The sequence below is a fragment of the Anoplopoma fimbria genome, chromosome 11 (assembly GCF_027596085.1).
Source record: "Anoplopoma fimbria isolate UVic2021 breed Golden Eagle Sablefish chromosome 11, Afim_UVic_2022, whole genome shotgun sequence".
In the NCBI taxonomy this organism is placed as follows: Eukaryota; Metazoa; Chordata; class Actinopteri; order Perciformes; family Anoplopomatidae; genus Anoplopoma; species Anoplopoma fimbria.
This window is the reverse complement of record NC_072459.1, coordinates 12,119,866-12,142,370: the sequence shown is the minus strand read 5'-3', so window position 1 is coordinate 12,142,370 and position 22,505 is coordinate 12,119,866. Positions and strand designations below refer to the sequence as shown.

The window sequence follows — 22,505 nt, the reverse complement described above, 5'->3', positions numbered from 1 at the left end:
AATTAGTCGTTGTCCCTGAGCTCTCGAGCCCTTTGGGCAGTACATGGATACAGGATAATTGAACATGAATTCACATTGAATGAACAGACATGCTGAGTTCGTATAAAATCCAGTCTGCTAATACTGGAGGTGGTTGGGGAAGTGGAGTGAGTTAATTGAGCAGCATGGCATTCTGGGTAATATGTAATACGTCAATATTAAGTTAATTAGTGTGTGTTCAGTATAGAGGAATCCCTTAGCTTAGGTGATCATCATGTGGACGCCCTGGATCTTGAGCCAGCTGCTCTTTTACGTCTTTATCCGCCGCTATGACTGTCCACATGTATGCAATCCTTCCTCTTCCACATACCGATCACCTTGTTATTATCTTGTATTGGCTCCTCAGCATGACTCCAATCTAAAAAAAAAAAAAATCAGGAACAAAGTTCACAGTCCTCACTCTGCAAAAACACTTTCAGCCACTTTGAGATGAATTAGCTTAGTCTAAAGATTGTACTCCCCAAATCTGATCTTTTTTTATTTTAAGACATCCTGTTCTATCCATTAAACTGTATCATTTGAATGTAGGATAGATCATAACCCGGTTCACATATTTTAACCTATACACATACGTATATTGCTGTTAAATATCAAAACCAGATGATCAATTTAGATTTTTCATTCAGTTCATTGAAAAGATTTCTGAGTTGAAAAATTATAATGAAAGATGTGTATATGTAAACCGTTATTTAAGATAATTGATATTATCATTCACAGTTGGTAAAAATAAATGAATGTCAGCAGAGGAAAAATTGGACATTTTATTCTAATATGATAGCCGGTCCTTCATGCAGGTCAATTTACAATCTAGTGACTAAATATTGTGTCAGATAGCACTGAATCAGTGACAGTGACAGTGATTTGCAAGCTGAGAGAGGCTTCACAGGCCGGGACTTTGTTGATAAAACATTTATTCAGTGACTGAGTAAATGAGGATAACACATTTATTTTAATAGCTTATTTGTCTATTGGATACAACTTAATGTGGACAACTCTGTCGTTGACCTTGGTATCCACACGCAGCCTCCATGATTATTTTATTGAACTGATTTTGTGCTTTCTCCCCAGTTAAAATCCTTCCACAACGAGCTGCTCTCTGAGCTGGAGAAGAAGGTGGACCTGGATTCTCGTTATCTGACTGTGAGTATCTGATTGGCTCGCTCTCCCGGAGCCTGAGGACAGCCTTAAATCCAATAAGTGCACTCCATATTTTATCTAATTTTTAGTGCTTTATATTACGTTACATCAAATCTGTCGAGGCCTGATTTGACTAAAGTGATGGAGGTGAAGTTGTGTTTTAAACATCAGGACCAAAAGTCTGCTCTGAGCTCATTGGAGAAAGTGTGTGTTTAAAGATTTGATTTGAAATAACATTCACGTCTGCTCACCCGTCAAGTTTAGACTGATTATAATAAACCCCTCCTGGAGTGTGAGTGAGTGTGAGTGAGTGTGAGTGTGAGTGTGAGTGTGAGTGTGTAAGCACGGTGGAGCTGGTCTACATGAGATATCTTTAGAATGAGTGGGATGCAGCCTGAGTGTATAGCAGCACTGCTTGTTGTTTTGGGGGATGGGATAATGTTACCATTATTGTGTTGTACTGTTGGAAGAACCACGTTATGAGCTGCTTCGGCTTACAGGCACTGACTGACTCACTCACATACACTTAACTCGAACCTAAAATTAAATGGAAAAAGGTTTGTTTGTAGGCTTTTGTCCTCTTGACTTAACAAATGGGGCTTATCAGTAAAATCAGTGTTTTGATTCATCATTTATATTTATTTTGATCTACAAGTAATCTTGGACTCCATACACATCTGCCAGATTATTGTTGGCTGTCTACATTTATATGGAAAAAGATATGGAAATGTTTCATACTTCTTTCATTAGATCAAGTGCATCAACTATTTAAGACATTTCTATTCTGACGTACCTCCTGAGGTTTTAACATCCATTAACATTAATTTATTTTCTACAGCTCTGCTGTGGTGATAATAGCAGTCATTTTGTATCAGACTTTGTGAATTAATCATCTGAAATTTTGACTTCAAAAAAGACTTGAAGGAAAGCTCTCTGTTTTCCAAGACTTTAAGTGTGTGTTTGGGTGTGCTGTTCCCAGCGGTGCATCTCGCTTTGTTCTCCGTCTCTCGTTCTCTTGTCTCGCATAATGACTTACCCAGGGTGTTGTAACACTGAGGTCAGAATTGGGGCATTTCAGTAAACCTAAAATGCAGGAAAAAAACAGCGCATAGATTTTTTTCTGGCAGATAAGCTGGAAGAGATAAGGGTCCGATTCTCAAAGTTTACCAAAGTTCATCCTCTGTCCACTCTGTTTCTAACCAGATTTAATCACACTAATAATCTGTCTGCAATAGTAGCCTGTGATTGAGACTTGTGGGTACTGGCGCTGCAAACAAAAGTCAATAAGCTTTTGATTTGTTAATTAGAAGGAACATTCCAGCTCAAATTAAGTGGATGCTATAGGGATATTATCTTGTTTACCCAATTAAACCCTGCAAACTTTTCGCAATACCAAATTGTGTCTTCCCTAATGATCACTACACTGTATGATCTACGTGATGGGTTTTTTCACCGGGAAGCCTTGCCTTCAGGTAGTTACAGATATGAATAGCAGAGCAACCCATATTGGTTGTGCTGCTTCACCTTTAAAGACTAGGAGAGACAGGAAAGGATGAAACATTCATTGTTATCGGGTTTCAAAAACAACACCAGGGCAAAACAATGTTTTTGTCCCATTTTGAAATGTTGAGCAAATTCATATTTCAGAGAAGCTCCTGACCGTGAAAATGAATCAGCAACAGTTAATGTTAAAATGTAAACGTACGTTTTTTTGTTTGTTTTATTTTTGTGAGGTGGCTGGTTGTTGAGCAGTTTCCAGCTCAGCTCAGACCCACAGAGTTAATAACATCCTGCATGTGTCATACTGCTATTCCTCCAGTGACAACAACAGCTTCTTTTCAGCTTCCCTTTCAGCCCAACGGTACCTAGAGAATACTTCCGTCCTCTGTGTCTTTCAGTACAAAAAATGTGGGTGGTGGACCCTCACGCATGAGCTCTCCTCAGCCAATGTTGCCTCGTACAGAAACCACATAGGCTTTGTCACACCAGACACAGTTACTATAGCAACAGAGCTGGTTCATCTTGGGAAAAAAAGTTGTTATTCTCGATAAAATAAATAATTAAACAAGCAAATTAAATGAATTAAATAAATCAACCCTGGCTGTAAAAGGACTAGGCCAATCGTTTTGCTACAAATCACACATTGGCTTTGCAGGCTGCCACTGATTTCTTTCTTTTCACCACCCTGAGAAAATCAACTTGAAACATGCTGGAGATGGGTAATCACTTACAGTGGACGTTTTAGGAGACACAATCAAGAGCTGTGATGTTTGTAAAATCAAACCTGGAAAACAAAAAATATGCAAGCATGGCTCTTGAAAAGAATCTTGTAAATGTACTTGCTTTTTTTTAGATTAAAAAGAAAGGTTAAAAAGATTGCTTTCAGTTGCCAAAAAAGAATCACACAGAAACATCAACAAAAATGAAGGTGAAATAACCGTGAGATGATTTTCATACCGAAGTGAATCGAGTTTAATCCAGTTGCTTGTTTGTAAAGTAAAAATCTGTCTAAAAACTTTTTAGAAATGGGTTTGAAGCACTGTTGTGCATTTGTTCATAAGTCCCACAGTCAGTCACCCATGCTTTTTTCGATTTTATGGTCCTGATTTTGTGTTTGTGCTCTGCCTTTTCCTCCCCACGTAGGCTGCCCTGAAGAAATACCAGGTGGAACACAAGAACAAAGGGGAAAGTCTGGAGAAGTGCCAGGCTGAGCTGAAGAAGCTGCGCAGAAAGAGCCAGGGCAGCAAGAACCCCTCCAAGTACGGAGAGAAGGAGATGCAGGTGAGCCTCAGAAATAAACAATTAGGATGAAGATGTCTCATTACCGTCATAATGGACTGCTTAATTTAGAAGGGTACTGTAAAGCACAAAAACAAATTCATTATGAACACTCAAGCCATTTTGTATCCATGCTGTACTTTTAGCAGAGTTTTCATGCATGTGGGTGACTGTTGGATTGGATTTGTATGAGTCTTGGTGCAAAATAATGACTTTATTCTTCATAAAGTAAAGAGAATTCACAAAACAGCAAAGATGGGAGAGGAGGCAGTGGCGATGAGGTGCCCTGAGTGGGAAGACAAATAGTGGAGGTTTGGTTATGAATTGTGTGCCAATTTTTCGCAAATCCAAACACATACAGCAGCCACATAGACACAAATGTTGAAAAGATAGTAAGATAAGCTACACTAATTGATGTACTGAAGGATGCATTTAATTTACTTCAGACAATGTGTTTCTGCAGATTACTTTGATGAGGGTTTTTTTCAGTTATCCTCTAAGGGGGATTTACCTCAAGCACTGACATTTCAAGATATAAGCTTAAAGAAGAACTCTATTATTTACTAAGATTTAAAAGAAATTCCATTTTATAGTTTTTTTTTTGTTTTTTTTGTCCTTGCACTGTAAGAAGACACATGTTGTTTGGTGTAGTTATTTATTATATAGCATCCTGCTGTAAAATTGGATTTTTGGATTTTTGTTTTGTTTCAAATTTAAGATGGAAAGTGGACAGTAAAGGCCCATATGAAAAGCCATGTCAAACATGCTGCTGAACTATGAATATATCAATTAAACATGAAGCATGACAGTGTCTTATTTTGGTAAAGGTGGTTGGCATGGCACACAGTGGGCATGCTTGTGTAACTGCTTCAGTACATTTGGATAAAATGCTCAAACATTTATATCAAAGATGATATTTTTTTTGCAAAAGCTTTGGTCTTTAGTATCAGATGGCCAACGCTCACAATAATTATATATGTTCAATCGAAGCAGTCGCATGATTCACTGAAGGAACAAAGCAGTGTTTGTTTTGGCCGTCATCATTCATGTGATTATTTCCATAGCAAAGCAACCTCCGACAGAGCAGCTCAGGTGAAATGAATTTTGATGAGTTGGAATGAACCCTCGGTGTTAGACATAACTCAATTAGTTATCTGTCAGTTTAGTTTTCCATCCTATTGTTCTCCCTCCTCAAAGACACACACATACCACCTCTGTTTTGAACCCGATTGTAGGCCTTCACTGTGGTGTTGTTTAGTTAAGTAATTTATTGGTTAAGACCTGTAACCTGTTACTGTCAAACTGAGGGGGAAAAAATGAAGCAGCTTCTAGTGATATCGTTGTGAAGGAACTGCTGTCACACTGTCGCCATTTTCCTGCTGCAAGTCTGACTGCCTGGAGGGGTGGAAACAAAAATCTCTAACAGGTAGAGGCTTGCAGGGTAAAAGCTGAGCTGCTGTTGTTTCACTGTGACATGACGGATTCTGATCAATAGCTGGACTAGAAACATGATTCTACAAACACTTATGGATACAATATTTTATAGAGTCCATTGGGTAAGAAAACCTGCTCTTTGTTACCCATGTTGTGGAATACAGCACCTCCTCTGTCCAGGGCTCTGAGTTTATACAATCACACATACACACAAACATCTGCCCTTTGTTGCCTGGGATGGTATGACAGTGCTGGTTGATCTCACAGCTCTGTCACATTGAGTTTGTTCCGCTGTGTCAGGAATGCCACGAGGAGATTTGTTGTATGAAGTGTCATAATTGGCAGCGTGCAGCAGTCCAGTTTTGCGTGCAGCAGGACCGGGGATGGGAGGGTTGTTTGAGTGCACTAAGCAGGTAAACCTAAGTCAAGAATGGCAAGTTGTTACATGTTCCTGACTGCCTCATTTGTTGCATAATTAGGCCTCTGTTAGGTTAGGTGGAGCACAATTTGACTAACAGGAATGGAGGAATCTTTTATTGCAAATCAGTTAGAGTTTTGTCCAAACATGAAAGAAATGAATCTAGAAATACAAATCTTAATCCATATTAAAGGCCCACAAAGGCCGTAATCTTCATTAAACACCAGAATACAAATATGTTGGACTTACCTACCGACAGTTTTGCATTTCTTAGAGCCTTATGAGTAGTGATGCTTATTTAAAGGTGGTCTTGAGAGGTTCTGAAAGGCCACAACAGTCCATCCCCTTAACAGTATGAATGTGCTTAGTTATTACAAAATATCATGTGTGCAATAAATTGTATCCTAACCATGGTGCAAAAAAATAAAATAATGATACTCCTGGCATTTCTTGGCAATCTGCCCAATAGACTTTGACATGAATTTGTTCGGATGGTGACGACAGACAAAAGGTCAGGGGTTCTCTAAAAATGTAAGGATTTGTCCGCAGAGTACCATGATACCATGTTTCGTCCCCATTAGTTTGTACTGTATGATGCAGTATCTTGCTGTGGATCAAAGTAGATGTGCCCGCAGGCAAAACAATCCCAACAGTTTAAACTTGATGCACATTGGACATAGAGAGTAGTAGCACCTTACTCTTACTTTTTCTCTACGTCCGAGCAATTGGGCCCATCTGCGCAGAGGAGCAAGCTCATCAGGCTCTGGACTCATAACGTCAGTTAGCAGAGAAAAGGAAACTGAATCTCCTTTAGCAATTATCTGCCTGCTCACTTTCACTGATCATATCATGGCTGTAGGCGTGTGAGCGAGAAGTCAACTCGTTTGTACCAGAGTCCCCAGGGGAGGACGACACACACAGAGGCAGAGAGCCCTGCACTCCCTCAAGACCCTTCACAATTACATCCACCTAGAAAGGCTAAGTTAGTGACCGATGTCTAACACTATTTAGTTTAGTTAGTGCGGACAGAGATGGGTACTTTCAGAGGCAGTTGAGAAAGTACAATTAATGCTAAGGCAAGATCAACATTTCCTCATCCGCCTCCTCGTCCTCCTCTACCACATCTGTGTTATTCTAGCAGATGAGAAGCACGGAAGTCTTTTTTTTAATTATTTATTTTTTTTATACCTCCTCTCTTTTCATTAAAAAGTAAAGTAGGTCTGAGCGCAGTCTGGCAGCGGCCACATGTCATTGATCTCTCTCTCATACACTCTTCGCTGTTGTGTCTCCCACTTCTCTGTCTGTCTCTTTGTCTGTCTTTCCTCCCCTTCCCCGTTCTCTCCTGTCTTCTGACACTTCCTCTGTGCCATCTCATCAATGGGGGGAAAAAGCCTCTGCCAAAATGCTAATCAGCTCATTATGTAGTTCAGTGGAGTGGACCAAGGTAGAAGAAGAAAGGGGTTCCATCTAGATAAACTCCTTGACACTGCATAGGCTGTTAATAAGAGCTCAGACCGCGATAGGGAGACGGAGTTCAGGAATCAGAATGAATGTCTCGAGATGTTTGATAAGCTCCGGGTTTCTTCAGCTTTGTGTCATAAAATTGAAAAGTGTTTCCAACCTGGAATCGTGGATTGATATAGATGTAGAAAGAAGGGCGCTGTTGACGTGCACGTGCAGTAAACAAGCACTGACAAACACGCCCAGTAGATTTAATACTGTATGTGTTGCTGCTTACTGCTGTGCACCCTGGAGTGTTACAATACAATTCTTTTGAATCCAAAGAGTGCTGATGATGAAGGAACTGAAGAGCAGACGTAAGCAGCTCTCAACTGTGTAGGGAAAATGCTTTTGAATCCCTCCAGGAAGGAAAATGAGTATCAACAGTGTCGACGTTGTGAACAGTCTGTATGCTTCATATTTGGAAGGGTGTGAAACCGTCCCCTGTCAGTGATTGTAATTACTGGAAGCTGGGTTAGTGTACAGTGCAGTAGAGGGTATGATGTCATATTTTGTCAGGATTTCGTCCTGAATATGTCAGTGTTTGAGGGAGTCAGCCATGTTGATCTGTTAAAGCCTGCATGTAAGAACTGCATTGAAGTGTTGCAGGTTTCATTTATATTCATAACCTTTTGCAAAACAAGTCATTCCAGCTATGATGTAACCCGAGGTCGCTCAGATATAATAGTGGCTGTTGTCTGCCTGGGCCTTTCCCACTGCTGTCATTGTCTTGGGTTACTTTGGTGACCTTTTGAATGGTTTGAGTTTGAGAATTGGGCCATGTGGATTTGACAAGCCCCTTTAGCTTGTTGAGATGATGCTGAGCCCTTTAACTGAACGCTGCGCCTGCAAAGAACTAACGCAGCTAACTGAACCAGTTTCAATGCGCTTAATTTGAGCTTAAGGTGTACAGAAAGAACAGAATAAGGTCAGGCTGCTCTCAGGAGGAAAAGGCGTTCATCGTTTCATCCGTGTCTTGCTTGATTTGACAACTTGGCTCTGTGGATTTGTGTAATGGTTTAGGTGGGTTTCTACCACTGCTAGTGCAAAAGGCCATTCCTTAAAAATGTAAGTATTGTTTACGAACATAAAATAGTTCTACACACATGGAATCCCAGTGAATTAACTTGTTGCTTTTGGCAGTGGGGAAGTAGTGTGCTCTGGTGGTTACTAGATGAGATACATCTGCACTGTGTGGTGGCACCACAGGATCTTACATTTAGCTGCAGGAAACAACTCTCTCTTTCATCTTTGTGAAATATGATTTATAATATAATGGAAAAACTTTCTAAAAGTTATTCAAGTGCTTTACGAATACTGAACTTGAGGATTTATGACATTTTTTCACTCTTACGGCTAAGATTGAAATGACAAAAGTAATATTCACAAACTTGAGGCAGTGTTTGTCTTTACCATCTCCTAATATGGAAGGGTATCAGAGTCATGTGTCAACAAACAAGGTAGCCATTTTTATCATTGTAAGCTTTCAGCAAAAAGTGTATTTGGTGTTTACCCATGACACGCCAGCTTGATTTGTATACCAAAATAAACGTGTGTTTGTTTCATTTATATGCAATAAGCCAAAGTTCAGTTTGTTTAACCAGTCAATACTTATTAGCAGATGTTACAGGATTAAAGCCATGAATGTCAACCTACTTCTAGACTACCAACATGCAAGCTCTGCTTTTTGTTAACGGGGTGCTCGACATGCGTATGCACACACTGACAAATAAACCTAAATGCCACTTCCTCCTCAAAAATAAGACTCCCTGCAGCTTCTCATCAACACCACTGGGCATTTTGTCTGTGTATGTGTGCATTTGGTCAGTGTACTCTGTTGGACATTTGCCATTTTTTAAGAGAGCTCATGTTAAGACCAACTGTAAGCTTCCGGTCTCCCTCCCTTTCTGCCTCTTTTACTTACTCTTATGAAATTATTAATACACCTGCTATTTGTTATTGTCTGACACGTAAAATCGATAAGTGGATTTTGTGAGCAATTCCACCTCCACATGGGGGGGATCTTCAGTTATAATTGCTTTGCCTCAGTAGCACTCAGCAGGGAAAATCTGGCCTGAGAAAGTTACTGAGTAAGGCTCTTTCCTTGCACAACTATTACCGCCAAGGTGCACTTAAACCCTAATTGCTCCAGTGGAGCTCTGTGGTGATTGGCAGTAGAAGACTGAGCTGGACTGAGCCGCTCTTAGTGTGAATGGGTGTAATTGTGTGAATGTGAAGAAGGGTGTTATTAACAAAAAAAAAAAAAAAAAAAAAAAAAAAGGAGTGCTTAGAAAGCTGCTTTGACCATTTCATTGTCAGACCTTCTGTCCATTTGGCATAATGCTGTGAAAGACCTGTAGCCAAAACTTCTTTGTCACTGTCTCAGGTGTAAAACCTATAACAATGATGATTAGGCATATCAAAAACAAAAGGAAATGGGGACATCTTTTGATACAAACACTGGCATGGTGTGATTCTTTTGTGCATATTATGTCCCATATTAATTTGTCATTGTGTTTTTCCCCCCACCAGTTTGTGGAGACCATCAGTAGTAAGCAGACTGAGCTGGACACCTTCATCGCCGAGGGATACAAGACAGCCTTGTCCGAGGAGCGTCGCAGATACTGCTTCCTGGTGGACCGCCAGTGTGCCGTGGCCAAGAACAGCAGCGCCTACCATGGCAAGGTAAGCGTCAATCAAGTAACAATAAGAGTTATTTTTTATGATCAAAGAAAGATAAGGAGAGAAATTAATGCCACGGATGTGGAATAGATAAGTATGTATTTCAATCATGGCTAATGTTCTCAAGAAGACAGATGTTTAAGTCATTGCTGCCACTTCAAATACTTTGGTTTCAAATTACATGTCCACTGCCACATAGGCAAAACATCCAAGTTAAATATTTAGGTAATATTAATAAAGAGTTTTCTGCTCAAAAGCTCAGGCAATCTGCTTCAGCAGGACTGAGTTGGTGTGTTTTGATCACTTTATGATTTATTGTGATGACAACACAAGAAAATAACCCGTCAACTGTCATCAGATGGAAATGTTGCTAAACTCTGATTGGTGCATAGAAATTACATCACTTTTTTCGACCTGAGCCCCCGTCCTGCAAGCTTATAATTATTTTAGTAAATCTCCTATTTGAAAGAAGCATCTCAGAATCAGTGTTTCCTTAAATTATTAATTCTATCATCAAGTATATGTTTGCAGTAACTAATAGAGCCAAACCTGTTTGTTCGAAGGTCCTGAAAGCTCAACGCACGTTCAAGTATTCACAACACATCAAACGAAGAAACATTTAGAAAAGCGCTGCAAGATGGTCACCACACAACTGAAACTGGTTCCAGGGGGTTTTCGACATTACAATCCCAGGATTCAGATATTGTTCCAGGTATATGCTGTTACCCGAGCATTAGCCTTTTGCTTATCATTATAATATCTCAATCGTGCAATCACATTGTTCAAAAAAGCCCCAAAAATTTTAGTATCTTTTCCAACAAGGTTAATTTGCAACACCACTGACGCATAGCAAAATTAAATAACTTCATAAGCAAACCATAGCAAACATTAGCGTGTCACTTTTCCCCTGAAACAGCTTCCATTGTGTTGTGAGCTTCGTGCAGCACTTTCTTTTAAATGCTGCATGTGTTTTATTTTATTTGGCAGTGCATTGAGCTCTCAATGTCACTAGTTTTGCATACTTTTGATCTCTCAACTAATGAGGAACACGTTTTCTCTCCGTTATGTCCAAAAAGGGATATGTGCACAGCTTATTAGTTCAATTTATAAAACTAATTCCCTTTGTGCTATGGTGTTGATTTTAGCCAGCTACTCCCCATCTGTCATCTGTGTTTTATTTGAAACTCACCTGCTGTAGAACATTGTTCAGCCAAAAGAGCATACTAGGAGATGTATAATTCAAAGTCACATTAGCTTTGACTGCTCACAGGGGCCTCTTCGTTTTAAAAATTCATTAAGACAGTAGACAATGCCCAGCTGACAGCCATATCTGAAGCTGTAATCCATCATTGCACCTTCAAGTGTCTGGCCAACTTTTTGTGCAGAGAAATTCCTCGCTTGTTCGGTTCATGGGAGACTTAGTACTTACTTTAATAGGAAAAGGCAGCAAAACGGATTGAAATCAAAGCTCAGTGCAACAAACAGGACAAGAGTTGCAAACTGTTTCTCACCTATTTTGTTTACACCAGTCCGTAGAGAATTTTATTAAACCTGCATGTTATTTTCACTTTGCTGCTGACATTTAAAGCAAAGAACCTTTTTAGATCTGAACAGACCTATTTCATACCATCAAAGGTAATGGAGCGATATTAAGGATTTTGTTTTTTATGCTTGTTTTGTGTCTGTTGTGTGCTTGCGTGACAAATGTATGCCTATCTATTATCCAAGAATTTGATATTCTTGGATAATGAAGTATATCAGACTCCTGGGATTACTGGTGGGTGTGAACTGCCAGGCTAAAGAAGTAGCTAGAGGAAGTGTGTGTGTGTGTGTGTGTGTGTGTGTGTGTGTGTGTGTGTGTGTGTGTGTGTGTGTGTGTGTGTGTGTGTGTGTGTGTGTGTGTGTGTGTGTGTGTGTGTGTGTGTGTGTGTGTGTGTGTGTGTGTGTGTGTGTGTGTGTGTGTGTGTGTGTGTGTGTGTGTGTGTGTGTGTCCAACATGGAGTCTAGTCATTAATCAGGATGGGGGTGTGCGTGGGAAGAGTTCACCTTGAGCAAACTGAAGAACCCTCTCCCAGAGGGTTTCTTTCTCTCTCTCTCTCTCTCTTGTTTGTATGTCCATGCGTATATACTGTACTGTATAGATTTACACAAATGTGTGGATTTCTCCTTCCATTAAACTCTGTTTGGATGGTTGTGGAAAGAACAGCCGTGTCCACAGGCTGTGAGATGCTGCAGTGGGCAGCTTGGTTGTATGTTCGTCTGTCCCACAGCATCACCCACGCAGCACATTATCATAGTTGTGCAAAGGGCAGTGGTCAAGGATACAGAGTGAGGAAAAAACCTTTGCGAAATGAATGTTTTTATTATTTATAACGATTCTCAATTCAATAGAGAACTGTTGACTGAGCTTTTCTTTCCGGTTGCATTTCAATTATATCAATACAATTGTATGCCTCCGCACCAGCGTCTGTCGTAGATAGAGGCTTACAATTTTCTGGTTGTCCTGTCCATTCATATGTCCCTTCTCGTGAACCAAATATCTCTCACTTGGAGGACATTTCTTCAAATTTGGCACAAACAACCTCTTGGACACAGGGATGAACATATTATAATTTTGTCAAATGTAGAGGTCACAACACATGTTTTTGAATTAATACTCTGAATATGACAATTCCACACCAATTTCTATTAATTAAAAGGTGGCTATTATATTCTACTTTTATTTATTTTTTTACATGTTTAATGATTTACTAAACTTTGAAAAAAAATTCTGGATTTTTTTCATTTGTTAGGAAATTCTATGTTTTTTTTCATGACCTACTAAACATTTTTATGCGATGATTTTATGGCATACTATACTATGACATTTTTATGACATACTATGTTGTTACAATTTGTATGACATACTATACCATGATTGTTTTGGTCATATTATAAAATACTTTACTATGACATTTTTATGCCATACAATACTTTTGACATTTTGATAAAAAAGTTGATGGCATGCTGTACTATGATGTCTTTTTATCCTGCAGTAGCTGTGACATATATTATGACATACTACACATTCACTTTTTTGACATTCATTATGACATGCTAAATCATCATCATTTTTTTTTATCAAGCAATTAGCCATAAGAGGGTTTTGGGTACAGTGATTCTAGAACAGGAAAAGGGTTTTGTTAGGTAGGATTCGGAAAATCACTGCCAATCACGGCCCCACGTTGCTTTTGGGTTTATAAAACAGTTACTACATGTTAGGTTTAACTACCAAGGTTTCCTGAAAATTAAACACACAGTAGTAAAATATGCAATCAATTATTGATAACTAATACTCTGCCAAGAAATTTTGTTTTTAAGCAATATTTAGAGTGGTTGCTAAGCAAATTACAAATGCTTTAAACTGCAGCTTGACTGGCTGGCAGAGGCATACAACTGTGAGGCGGTAATTTATTTTTGTTGTTTTTTCCCAATCTTTCCTCCTACTTCCAGGGTAAAGACCTTCTCACTCAGAAGATACCAGTTTGGCAACAGGCTTGCTCAGATCCCAACAAGCTGCCAGAGAGGGCCATGCTCCTGGCCCAGCAGATGGGCTCTGCTGCCCTCGGGGGCACAAGCCCCCTGCATACCTCCAAATCCAACTTGGTCATCTCAGACCCTATCCCCGGGGCCCAGCCTCTTCCTGTGCCCCCAGAGCTGGCTGTTTTCATGGGCAGTGGCCTGGGACACCCAGCGGTGAGTTATGGGAATAGTTGGCTGATGGAGGTTATAAAAAAGACGGTTACTTTAAGCCAGAGAAAATACTTTTTAATTTTGCTGCTATACTGTGGTCTTGGATAGGACATTGCAGACCTAAATATTACGGCAAGTTATTCAAAGATTTTGAAGGGAATTACATAACTATAATAACTTCACTTCAATTTTGTCAGTGGTGCCTCTGTGAAGGAACTAAGGGTTCTCGCCTAATGTCAGCTAGTCCACCTTTGACCTCCATGAAAGTGCAAATCAGTCAAAGATCCCTGTACTTCAATTTAAATATGAAACTGTGGTTAATGGGCTATTAAGAGTTGACGTTTCATTTCATGACTTAGATACACTTTTACTAGACTTTGGAGTTGACTCAAAAGTCAACTCCAAAGTTGTTTACAAGATTAATTCATATGAATGCGGAACAGATGTTTATCATGAATCATCATCACTTGAGCTTAATATAAATATTTTATGAAGTAGTTGCTTGTTTGTATTTCACAGGCTAAGATATTTTCACATTTTTACCTATTGATCCATATATCTTCTTGTTTATTCCAGAGGCTGATAGGCCCCGATGGTATGTCCATGGTAAATGGGACAACAGGAGTCCATGGGGAGGAATATTGGACGGATGGTGGGACTATATCCGTGTCCCAAGTCAGGCCTTCATCCCCTCAGACCCAGGCGCAGGGCCAGTCACAGCCTCAGCCACAGAGACAGATCAGCGATGTCTACTCCAACACCCTCCCTGTCCGCAGGCCTGCCCCCGCCAAGAATAAGAACCCTGTGGGTAAGATATCCAAAAACACTGCTAGAATTTAATGAGCATCAGTAACACTGCTGCAAGAAAATCCCAGGCAGAACATTTGATTGAGCATCAAGAGGTACACTGAGGAGTATTTTACATCTAATAAATAGTTGCAATCATGATAGGATGATCACCTTCCAATGTCTATGTTAAATTACAATGGTGGCCAATTGGATGAGAACTGCTGCTCTTAAGTGTTTCATATTAGGAGCGGGGAATTTCATGCCACTGACCAAGATCTCTGTCTGCAAACATTTCAGGAGAGACACGAACCCTGCCCAGGTCCAGTTCCATGGCTGCAGGCCTGGAAAAGAACGGGCGTGCTCGTGTCCAGGCCATCTTCTCCCACGCTGCAGGTGACAACGGCACCCTGCTCAGTTTCTCTGAGGGAGATGTCATCACCCTGCTAGTGCCTGAGGCCCGCGATGGCTGGCACTATGGGGAAAATGAGAAGAACAAGATGTAAGTAATGTGCTTATTTACTCTAATTTGTCTGAATCCATACTGTGAGATCGGATAAATACTTGTCTCACATGTTGATTCAGTTAATGTAGAGTTTAAGTTAACGAAGTGCTCACTTTTCTCAGGCGTGGCTGGTTCCCATTCTCCTACACACGTGTGCTGCCTGAAAGCGACAGTGAGAAGCTCAAAGTGAAGTATGGAGCATTTTTCTGCCATAAACTGAGTCAAGTTAATGAGCCCGAATGAACCCAAGTCTGAGGCCCTTTTTTTTCTTTTTTCTTGCCTTCCCAGCCTGCACCATGGTAAAAGTAGCAGCACGGGGAACTTGTTGGAGAGTGATGCATCAGTGCCCACACCTGACTATGGCCTGACTGCCCGACTGCTGGCACAAAGCCTAGCACAGACCCGCCCACGCCCCTACAGCATGGCAGGCTTTGGCACACAGGTAGGTACAATTTAGCATATTTAGTATCTGTTAACAACACACAAACACTTCTTTCTCTTGCTCACTTAACTTGTAGCCCTCTTCTGGTTTTAGTCTTGTGTTGCATAATTGGATATGAGTAATCCTGCAGTAGCTGGAAAGGAGACTTTTGCTCAGTTTCTGCTGCCGCCTAGTGTCTGTATGGAAGCACAGCTGGTAATTCAGTTCTAAACAAGCACACAAAATAAAAAGTGTTACTTTTATCTTTTCAGCCTGCTATTGAGGATTATGACGCCCGCTTTGCCACAAGGTAAGTGCCTTTTCTGGCCCACCCTCTTAGTATTGACTCATGACTGCTGCTGCTATCTGAATTGTTTAACTTGGATAATTTGGAAGTAGTGACGTATTGGAGGAAGGCACAAGAGCCAAACACCTCAGATAAATGGCATTTCACCTGAGTTCATACACACTGGAATATTCAAGAGACTGCAAGGCAACTGCTTAAAATATGCAGTGTCCAAATTCAATGCTACGTACACAATCTAAGCAGGTTCAGAGTATGTTGGGTAGCGGACAAAATTTGGTATATGCATGCATCCATTATTCTCCAAAGAGTCAGTATGGATCCTAAAAGTAACCGTTTTTTTCACATAATGCAATGACCAAAAGGAACTCATGGAGAAAATTACATTTGCAAATATGACAAATAGTAGGTAGAAGTGAGATAACACAAGGAGGAGCCTGCAAAACAAACAATTAAAAAAATATTGAATGTTTAGCAAAATTATATACTCTCACTCTGTACATTTTAATTGGCAGAGGCATTTCAAAGTCACATATTGCCTCATTCTGAAGCACATTTGTTTTTAACCAACTGCAAACAGTATTCTATAATAAATAGTATATACTGAATACTGTTAATATGTGTGTAGCCCACATTGATAGACTCAGGTTCCACACAGTGTCTGAAATCGTACAATCACCATTTTTGCATAAGATAAGGAGTATTTATTATTGTTTGCTGTAGAATATTTTTTCCATTAACATTCCAGAAAAAGCCATCTTCAAATTACCAACAGTCCAGAACCCACATGTATCCAATTTACTAAATTTTAAAGGGAAAGGCAGCAAATCTTCATGTGGGAAGTAATTGCCATAGAATTTTGTCTTTTTTGCTTTCACAATTTACTCAAGAAATAACAACTATCAACCATTGGCCACAAATTTTTCGTTGATCAACTAATTGATTAATTGACTGATGCTTTCACAACTGGTTCCGCATGTAATTAGGGCCCAGGCGATTAGATTTTGCAGTATCGGTAAAATACCCACCTTATGAGATGTATGCACAGTGTTTCCTTTGAATATTTTTTACTGTGTCTTTTTTGTCCTTTCCTCTTTGCTCTTGCTTACTTAACTTTTTTTTTTAAATAGCTCTTTAAAGTAATGAATGCTGTCTAGAGGGGTCAGGGTCTCAGTTTATAGTCAGAGTACTCTTCTTGGCACAGTATATTTCCAACGTAATCCCATCAAATCCTTGCTGACTCAAGAGGGGTTGTGTGAGGTGAGGATTAGGAATGATGCCGTAACTGTTTCTGTCCAGTCAGGGAGTACATCTTTGTGTACATGTATATAACTGTGTGTGTGCGTGTCAGTAAGTGAGAATGAGGTGGAAAGAATGAGAGAGAAATGGCCTTTGTGCACTCGTATTGGTGTTTGGTGGTGAACATGTTGTGACAGTAGACTTCACGCTGACCTCATCTCAGTCATCACTGCTTGTCAGCCTGGGGCTTTGGGCACCGGTGTCAAGCTGTTTTACATACTCCTGTCTGCTCTGAATGTGTTTTTTTTCTGTATCAGTATTTTAAAGACAACACTGTCCTGCAGGGTGTATTCACCCCAAACAGACTAAAATAACACTACATCCCTCCAACTAAGGAGATGACTTGATTTTCTCATCAACCGTAGCTTCTTGGGGTTTGTCTACTTTTCAGTGACAGACCGAGGCAAATATTCACTAAAACGGCTTAATATGGGCAGTAATGTCAAACCAGCAAACATATCTGGATTTAAAAAGTGTTGATGAGGGAATTGGAAGTCCAATCTTCCTGATCACGGCAGGCGTGTTTGGAGTAGTAGCTGTAGGTGGGGCAACGTATGTTTTGTGACGTGCCCATCTACACTTCTCCAAAACTCTACTATGCCTCCTTGTGCCTGTCTTGTCTTTCTCCATTTCTCTCTGAGTGTGTCCGACCTGGCAAGCTTCCTTCTCTCTTTGTTCCACAGTGACAGTCCTGATGGCAAATTGATTTCGACTGTGTGAGAACAGACATAAAGACAGACACAGACAGCTGCGGATAGCACAGGGGCCTCTTCCTCCCCATCTTTCCCTCCTCTTAGCCTCCCTCCTGTCCACTTATGTCCACCTCTCCTCCTCTGCCTCCACACACTACCCCTTCTCCAAGTGGAAGAGGCCAGTTTCATCCCTCCTTTCTGTCCTCTCTTCCTCCTCGGGTCCCTCCTTTCCTCCTTCCGTCCGTCCTGGGTGCTGCTGCTGGTGGTGTCGATGTGGACAGTAGCGGTTGGTGGGTGGAGGATTGCGTTGAGCGAGAGAGCCAGAGCGGGGCCTACCTGCTCGGCATGCAGCGCTATGGACTCTGAATACTCTATCTCTGATCACAGTCCACCATCACGGACTGATCTCTCAAGAGACTGCCTTTGCTACTGCTTGTCCTTCATGCATGTACATGGTTGTGTCATTTTGTCAAACTAAAGGACATGTTCATGTACTGTACAAGTGCCAAAAGACTTCAATGTCGCTGTACTAAAGCCACTGGCTGAATGGCCTTTTTAAGCACACGTGGGCCCAGTATTATCGAGTTCCCACCCAACACACATATGCTAAAAAAAAAAAAAAAAAGCTTTGTTTAAAGTAAGGCTGTGCAGCAGATTACTATCTTTCTGTTCTGAGAGATCCCGTAGGTCGCGCTGTGCTTCCTTGTGTCAGTGCTAGACTTGATTTTCCGTCCAGAGGGTGTGTGTCATATTTGCCTTACTTTGCTTCTTTTCTTTTTTCTTCTATAAAACACATACTTTATGTGCATTGAAGCACATTTTTCAAATTGAGCTTCTAGAATTTACAGTATATATATCTACATATATAAATTGTTTCCGTCAGTCCACCAAATTGCACTGTATTAGGATAATTGCAAAACAAGTTTTCAAATACATTTTCAATTGAACTTTCCACTCTCAGCCCCATAAAAGCAATATTTTTTGCCATTCTTGGCTGAACATACTGCCAGAGTTGTTTAGTAAAAAATAAAAATGCCTCACTCCAATAACCTTCAGTATGGTATTTTTTTCTGAAGCTATTGAGTTTGGAGGGGTCTTTGATCTTCTGTTGAGTATTCTCAATAACAGCTGTGATTTCGTTTTTAGGTTAAATGACAACCACGGCTTTTGCAGCTCTGTGTTATTTATGATTGTATTCCCTGGGTGGCTATGTAGTTTTTGGTCTTTTCTTTAAAAAAATTATTGTCCTTGTAAAAAAATATTCATATATATTTCCAGAAACAATGAGAAACTACTGATTAGTTAAAGTGTTTATCTTATGCATGCTGTGGAGGGAAACCAGAAAATGTGATACTGAAAATTGACCTTGAATGTATGGTGACTTTTTACAAAGGTATTCTAAATAAAACATATCTCTATATATTAATAAACAGTTTGGTCTGACGAGAGATCTGTTCTGTAAGTGACGCTGATTTTTTTTTTTCAGTTTTGTTTAACTTTTTTTTTTTTTTTTTCTTCTTTCAAAGTAATGGCTTTTAACTAATTTTCTTTTTTTTCCCACTGTTTTTAAATGTTTAAATGAATGATATATAGTTTTTTAACTGCTGCCCTTGCGTGAGTCATTTCACACAGCTGTGTCTCAGGCATGCATTTTCATCCTTACTCCTCCCACTTAACACCCAAAGCATCTGTGGTGATCTCTGTGTCACTTTGGAAAAAAACATTTGGACGGATAGACTTCCAGTTTGTGTGGTGGTGTTGTGTACAGAATGTGTTTTGTGAGTATCGGATTTCTGCCTGCCTGCTTATCTTCTTCTCTTTGTTGTATTTTGGCTTGTGTTTGAGTGGAATTTGTTTGATTGAAATAATTATGCACACATTTTTAGCAGACGCACCTGCCTGTTGATTGCATTGCATTTTCAGTAAAATGTGTGTCCACTGAGGCGAGATTCAGACACGATTTCTCACATAGTTTAGGATTTGTAACAAAGGAGCATACAGTATATGGCATGTTGAGCATGAAGTGTGTACTTCAGTTTTCCATCCTCCATTTCAGTTACAGTTATTGTTGATATGGTATGTTCATCTTGCACCAGACTAACCAGCAGTGTCGTTACAAAATGTGAACCATGCATGATCTGAGCGATGAGCCATTCAAACCCAAAGGTTCTCTTTACCTTCCAGTTTGGGTCCAGAATTGTCCCGGTTCTGAGGGAACAGGACCTCCGTAAGTCACCAGTCTCCATCGCCTCTCAGCCAATCCCTTTTACTCCTTCTCTCTGTTACTGCCTGGTTCTCTCTCTTTCTCTCTCCCTCTCTCGCTGTCATTGGCTGTCTGGCTGCAGTAGGATGCTGGGAAACACTGGTCTTTTCTGTCCTTTGGCCTCCGTGGATGTGGCAGCATTTGGTTCTGTCAGTCCAAGAAGCTTTGGGTTGTAAAAGAACCACTTTTTTTTTTTTTTTTTTTTTTTTTTTTATATGTGCGTGTGTGTGTGTGTGTGTATATCACACCATCAGAAGACTAACCCTGCATGCATGCCTATAGCAAGCTGTTTTTGTTGTTTTTTCCCACATATCTTACCTGAGCCTTCTCATTACACGCTTGCTAAAACTCACAGTAGATACTGTAATTATTTGCTCAACTTAATGTAAGAAACAAAGCTATGGGAAGGCAGATTTCTTTGGGTGTGGTTACATATCTGACCATGTATTTCTCTAAATTCTGTCTATGTTCAACCTAACTGTCCTTGTCTCACCCCTCTTCTTCCCACAGTGACCGTTCCCTGGAGGTCTACCTCCGGCCAACCTTCACTGATGACCGATCTGCTACCATCTTCTACTAGCGGCCTGCTGCCCCGTTTTGTCCACTAATGGGCCCTTTTTGAAGGAGAGAGAGAGAGAAAATGGCCAACATTGACATGTTTGAGTTGGATGATGTCATCACAAGAGGGCCCAGTAGTGTGTTACACCATAACGAATTTAGTTTCTTTGCTGTGGAAATTCACTCTTGAGAATTTCTGGTTAATCCTGTTGATATTTTTTGCAAATGCCTCCACAAACATTGAATGTCTCAGCCTGAACATTCAATTGCAAGTGTGACAATAGATTTCATTAGTTATTTAGATCACACCAGTTGTGGATAAGGTATGGCTAATAGGTTTTTACTAGTAATGCAGTCACATTTTATTTATCTGCACTCAAACAATGGGATTGATGTACTCTTCAACACTATACACTGTAAATTTCATATTAGGATTATTTGCATTAATAAGCAGTGAAGGAACACATAGGTTGTCTTAATGTGGTTTGAGGGTGAATAAGATTGTCGTCAACAGTTCAGTGCATCACTGTAATATGCACAGTGTGTTGATTGGATACTGCAGCCAATAGCTAGATCAAGTCAGTTGCTGAATAAACTATGATTCTGCTTTTGTTAAATGATATAACATAGTGATACATTTACTAGTTGTGATACAGTATACCCATATTTTCAATGTGGTAACTGTGCCTTCTGTTTGTTTTGTTATTAAATATATGTTTTGTGCAGCATTGACCCAATCATTCTGTAAACTGGTTTGAGGGCTTATGCATCACAGTTCAATTAGTTTTTTTTTTATATATTCCTGAAAATATAAGTGGGATTATGTCCCTTTTTGTTTTGCTTGTAATGTCAGGACTTTTCTTTGCTTAGCAAGTTCCTGCACAGTGTGATTTCACTGAAACACAAAAATATTTTTGCTATTGTTTCCTTGTCTTTTTAATGTCCAATGTCTAAGCTGCAAGATGTCTAAGAGATGAATTACAGTGCAAACATTATGGGTCTTTAGAAAAAAAATATTTAGCTTTGAGGGAGTGGTAGCTTATCAGATAAGGTACAGTATTATCATAGATTTTGATCGTTCATTCTCAGTATTATACATTCGTCTGGGAAAAAAGCTTAGATCAGAGGCATTTATCTACAGTATAATGTGTGGGGATAGAAGTGGAACTGTATGTGATAAAAAAATGCTGTGTGTGGTTGTGTTAACGTTAAAATGCCTCTTAGACTGCAAAAAATCAAGTTCCATCATGAAAAGTAAATTTTCCATGGATGAGTCCTTTTACACTGAGTGATATGATCAGGCTTTTTATTACACAGCTCATTTGGGCAGCAAGTTTCAAATGCGTCTTTTTTTTCCTTTTTTTTTTTTACTTTTATATAGCTTTCATTGTGTCCATTTCTCACTTTTGTCCCTGTTTGTATTATATCCGTACTGTACAGAAAGTGCATATAAATTATCTTGTCCAAAATAAATCTAAATGGGCAGACACTTCATATTTTTTTTGTTGTGTTTTCATGTGGTCTTGTTTTGTAGGAAATTGTGACTCTTCAACATCAATGCAGAGAAATATACATCACAGACACACAAAAGGAAAAAGTATTTGGATTTATTTGTTTGGGATAGTACAATAGCAATGAGTGAGGGGAAAATGGAAACAGCAATGATGTTACTACCGGTGCACAGAGCAACCCACCTCACCTTCTCCAAAGGTGTCTGCCATTTAAGCCAATAGGCCTTGTAATATCTCTTTGGCAAATTTTAGAGACCATCATCCTGGATTGCATCTTTTTTCAAATCGTACAAAAATACAAGCAACGTTTTTCTCTTCTTGCAGAACTTAAAAGGCAAGGTGAGAGGAAAAATGAATTGGCACTTTGATTTACAGAAGGATAGAGAAGGGGAGGGAGCTGTCGATACAGCAGTAGTAATTCAAGTCAAGCTACCTGCTACATGTTG

The 22,505-nt window shown here is 39.8% G+C and overlaps 1 protein-coding gene across 8 annotated transcripts in view; it reads left to right on the top strand.

Annotated features, from left to right (window-relative positions):
- The window catches only part of baiap2a (BAR/IMD domain containing adaptor protein 2a), a 50,545-nt gene extending 28,503 nt beyond the window's left edge, over window positions 1–22,042 (top strand). For 4 of the 8 annotated variants that reach the window (XM_054606887.1, XM_054606885.1, XM_054606891.1 and 1 more), the window contains 10 exons: window positions 1,108–1,179; window positions 3,820–3,957; window positions 9,839–9,991; window positions 13,481–13,723; window positions 14,297–14,528; window positions 14,807–15,008; window positions 15,134–15,202; window positions 15,300–15,453; window positions 15,705–15,742; window positions 18,012–18,093. In XM_054606887.1, coding sequence (XP_054462862.1) covers window positions 1,108–1,179; window positions 3,820–3,957; window positions 9,839–9,991; window positions 13,481–13,723; window positions 14,297–14,528; window positions 14,807–15,008; window positions 15,134–15,202; window positions 15,300–15,453; window positions 15,705–15,742; window positions 18,012–18,093 — 1,383 coding nt within the window. Of the gene's footprint in view, window positions 1–1,107; window positions 1,180–3,819; window positions 3,958–9,838; window positions 9,992–13,480; window positions 13,724–14,296; window positions 14,529–14,806; window positions 15,009–15,133; window positions 15,203–15,299; window positions 15,454–15,704; window positions 15,743–17,718; window positions 17,872–18,011; window positions 18,094–19,911; window positions 19,955–20,500 lie in introns of those variants that run through there. The other 4 variants (XM_054606886.1, XM_054606892.1, XM_054606889.1 and 1 more) reach the window with 3 other exon arrangements.
- The last annotated feature ends 463 nt before the right edge of the window (window positions 22,043–22,505 follow it).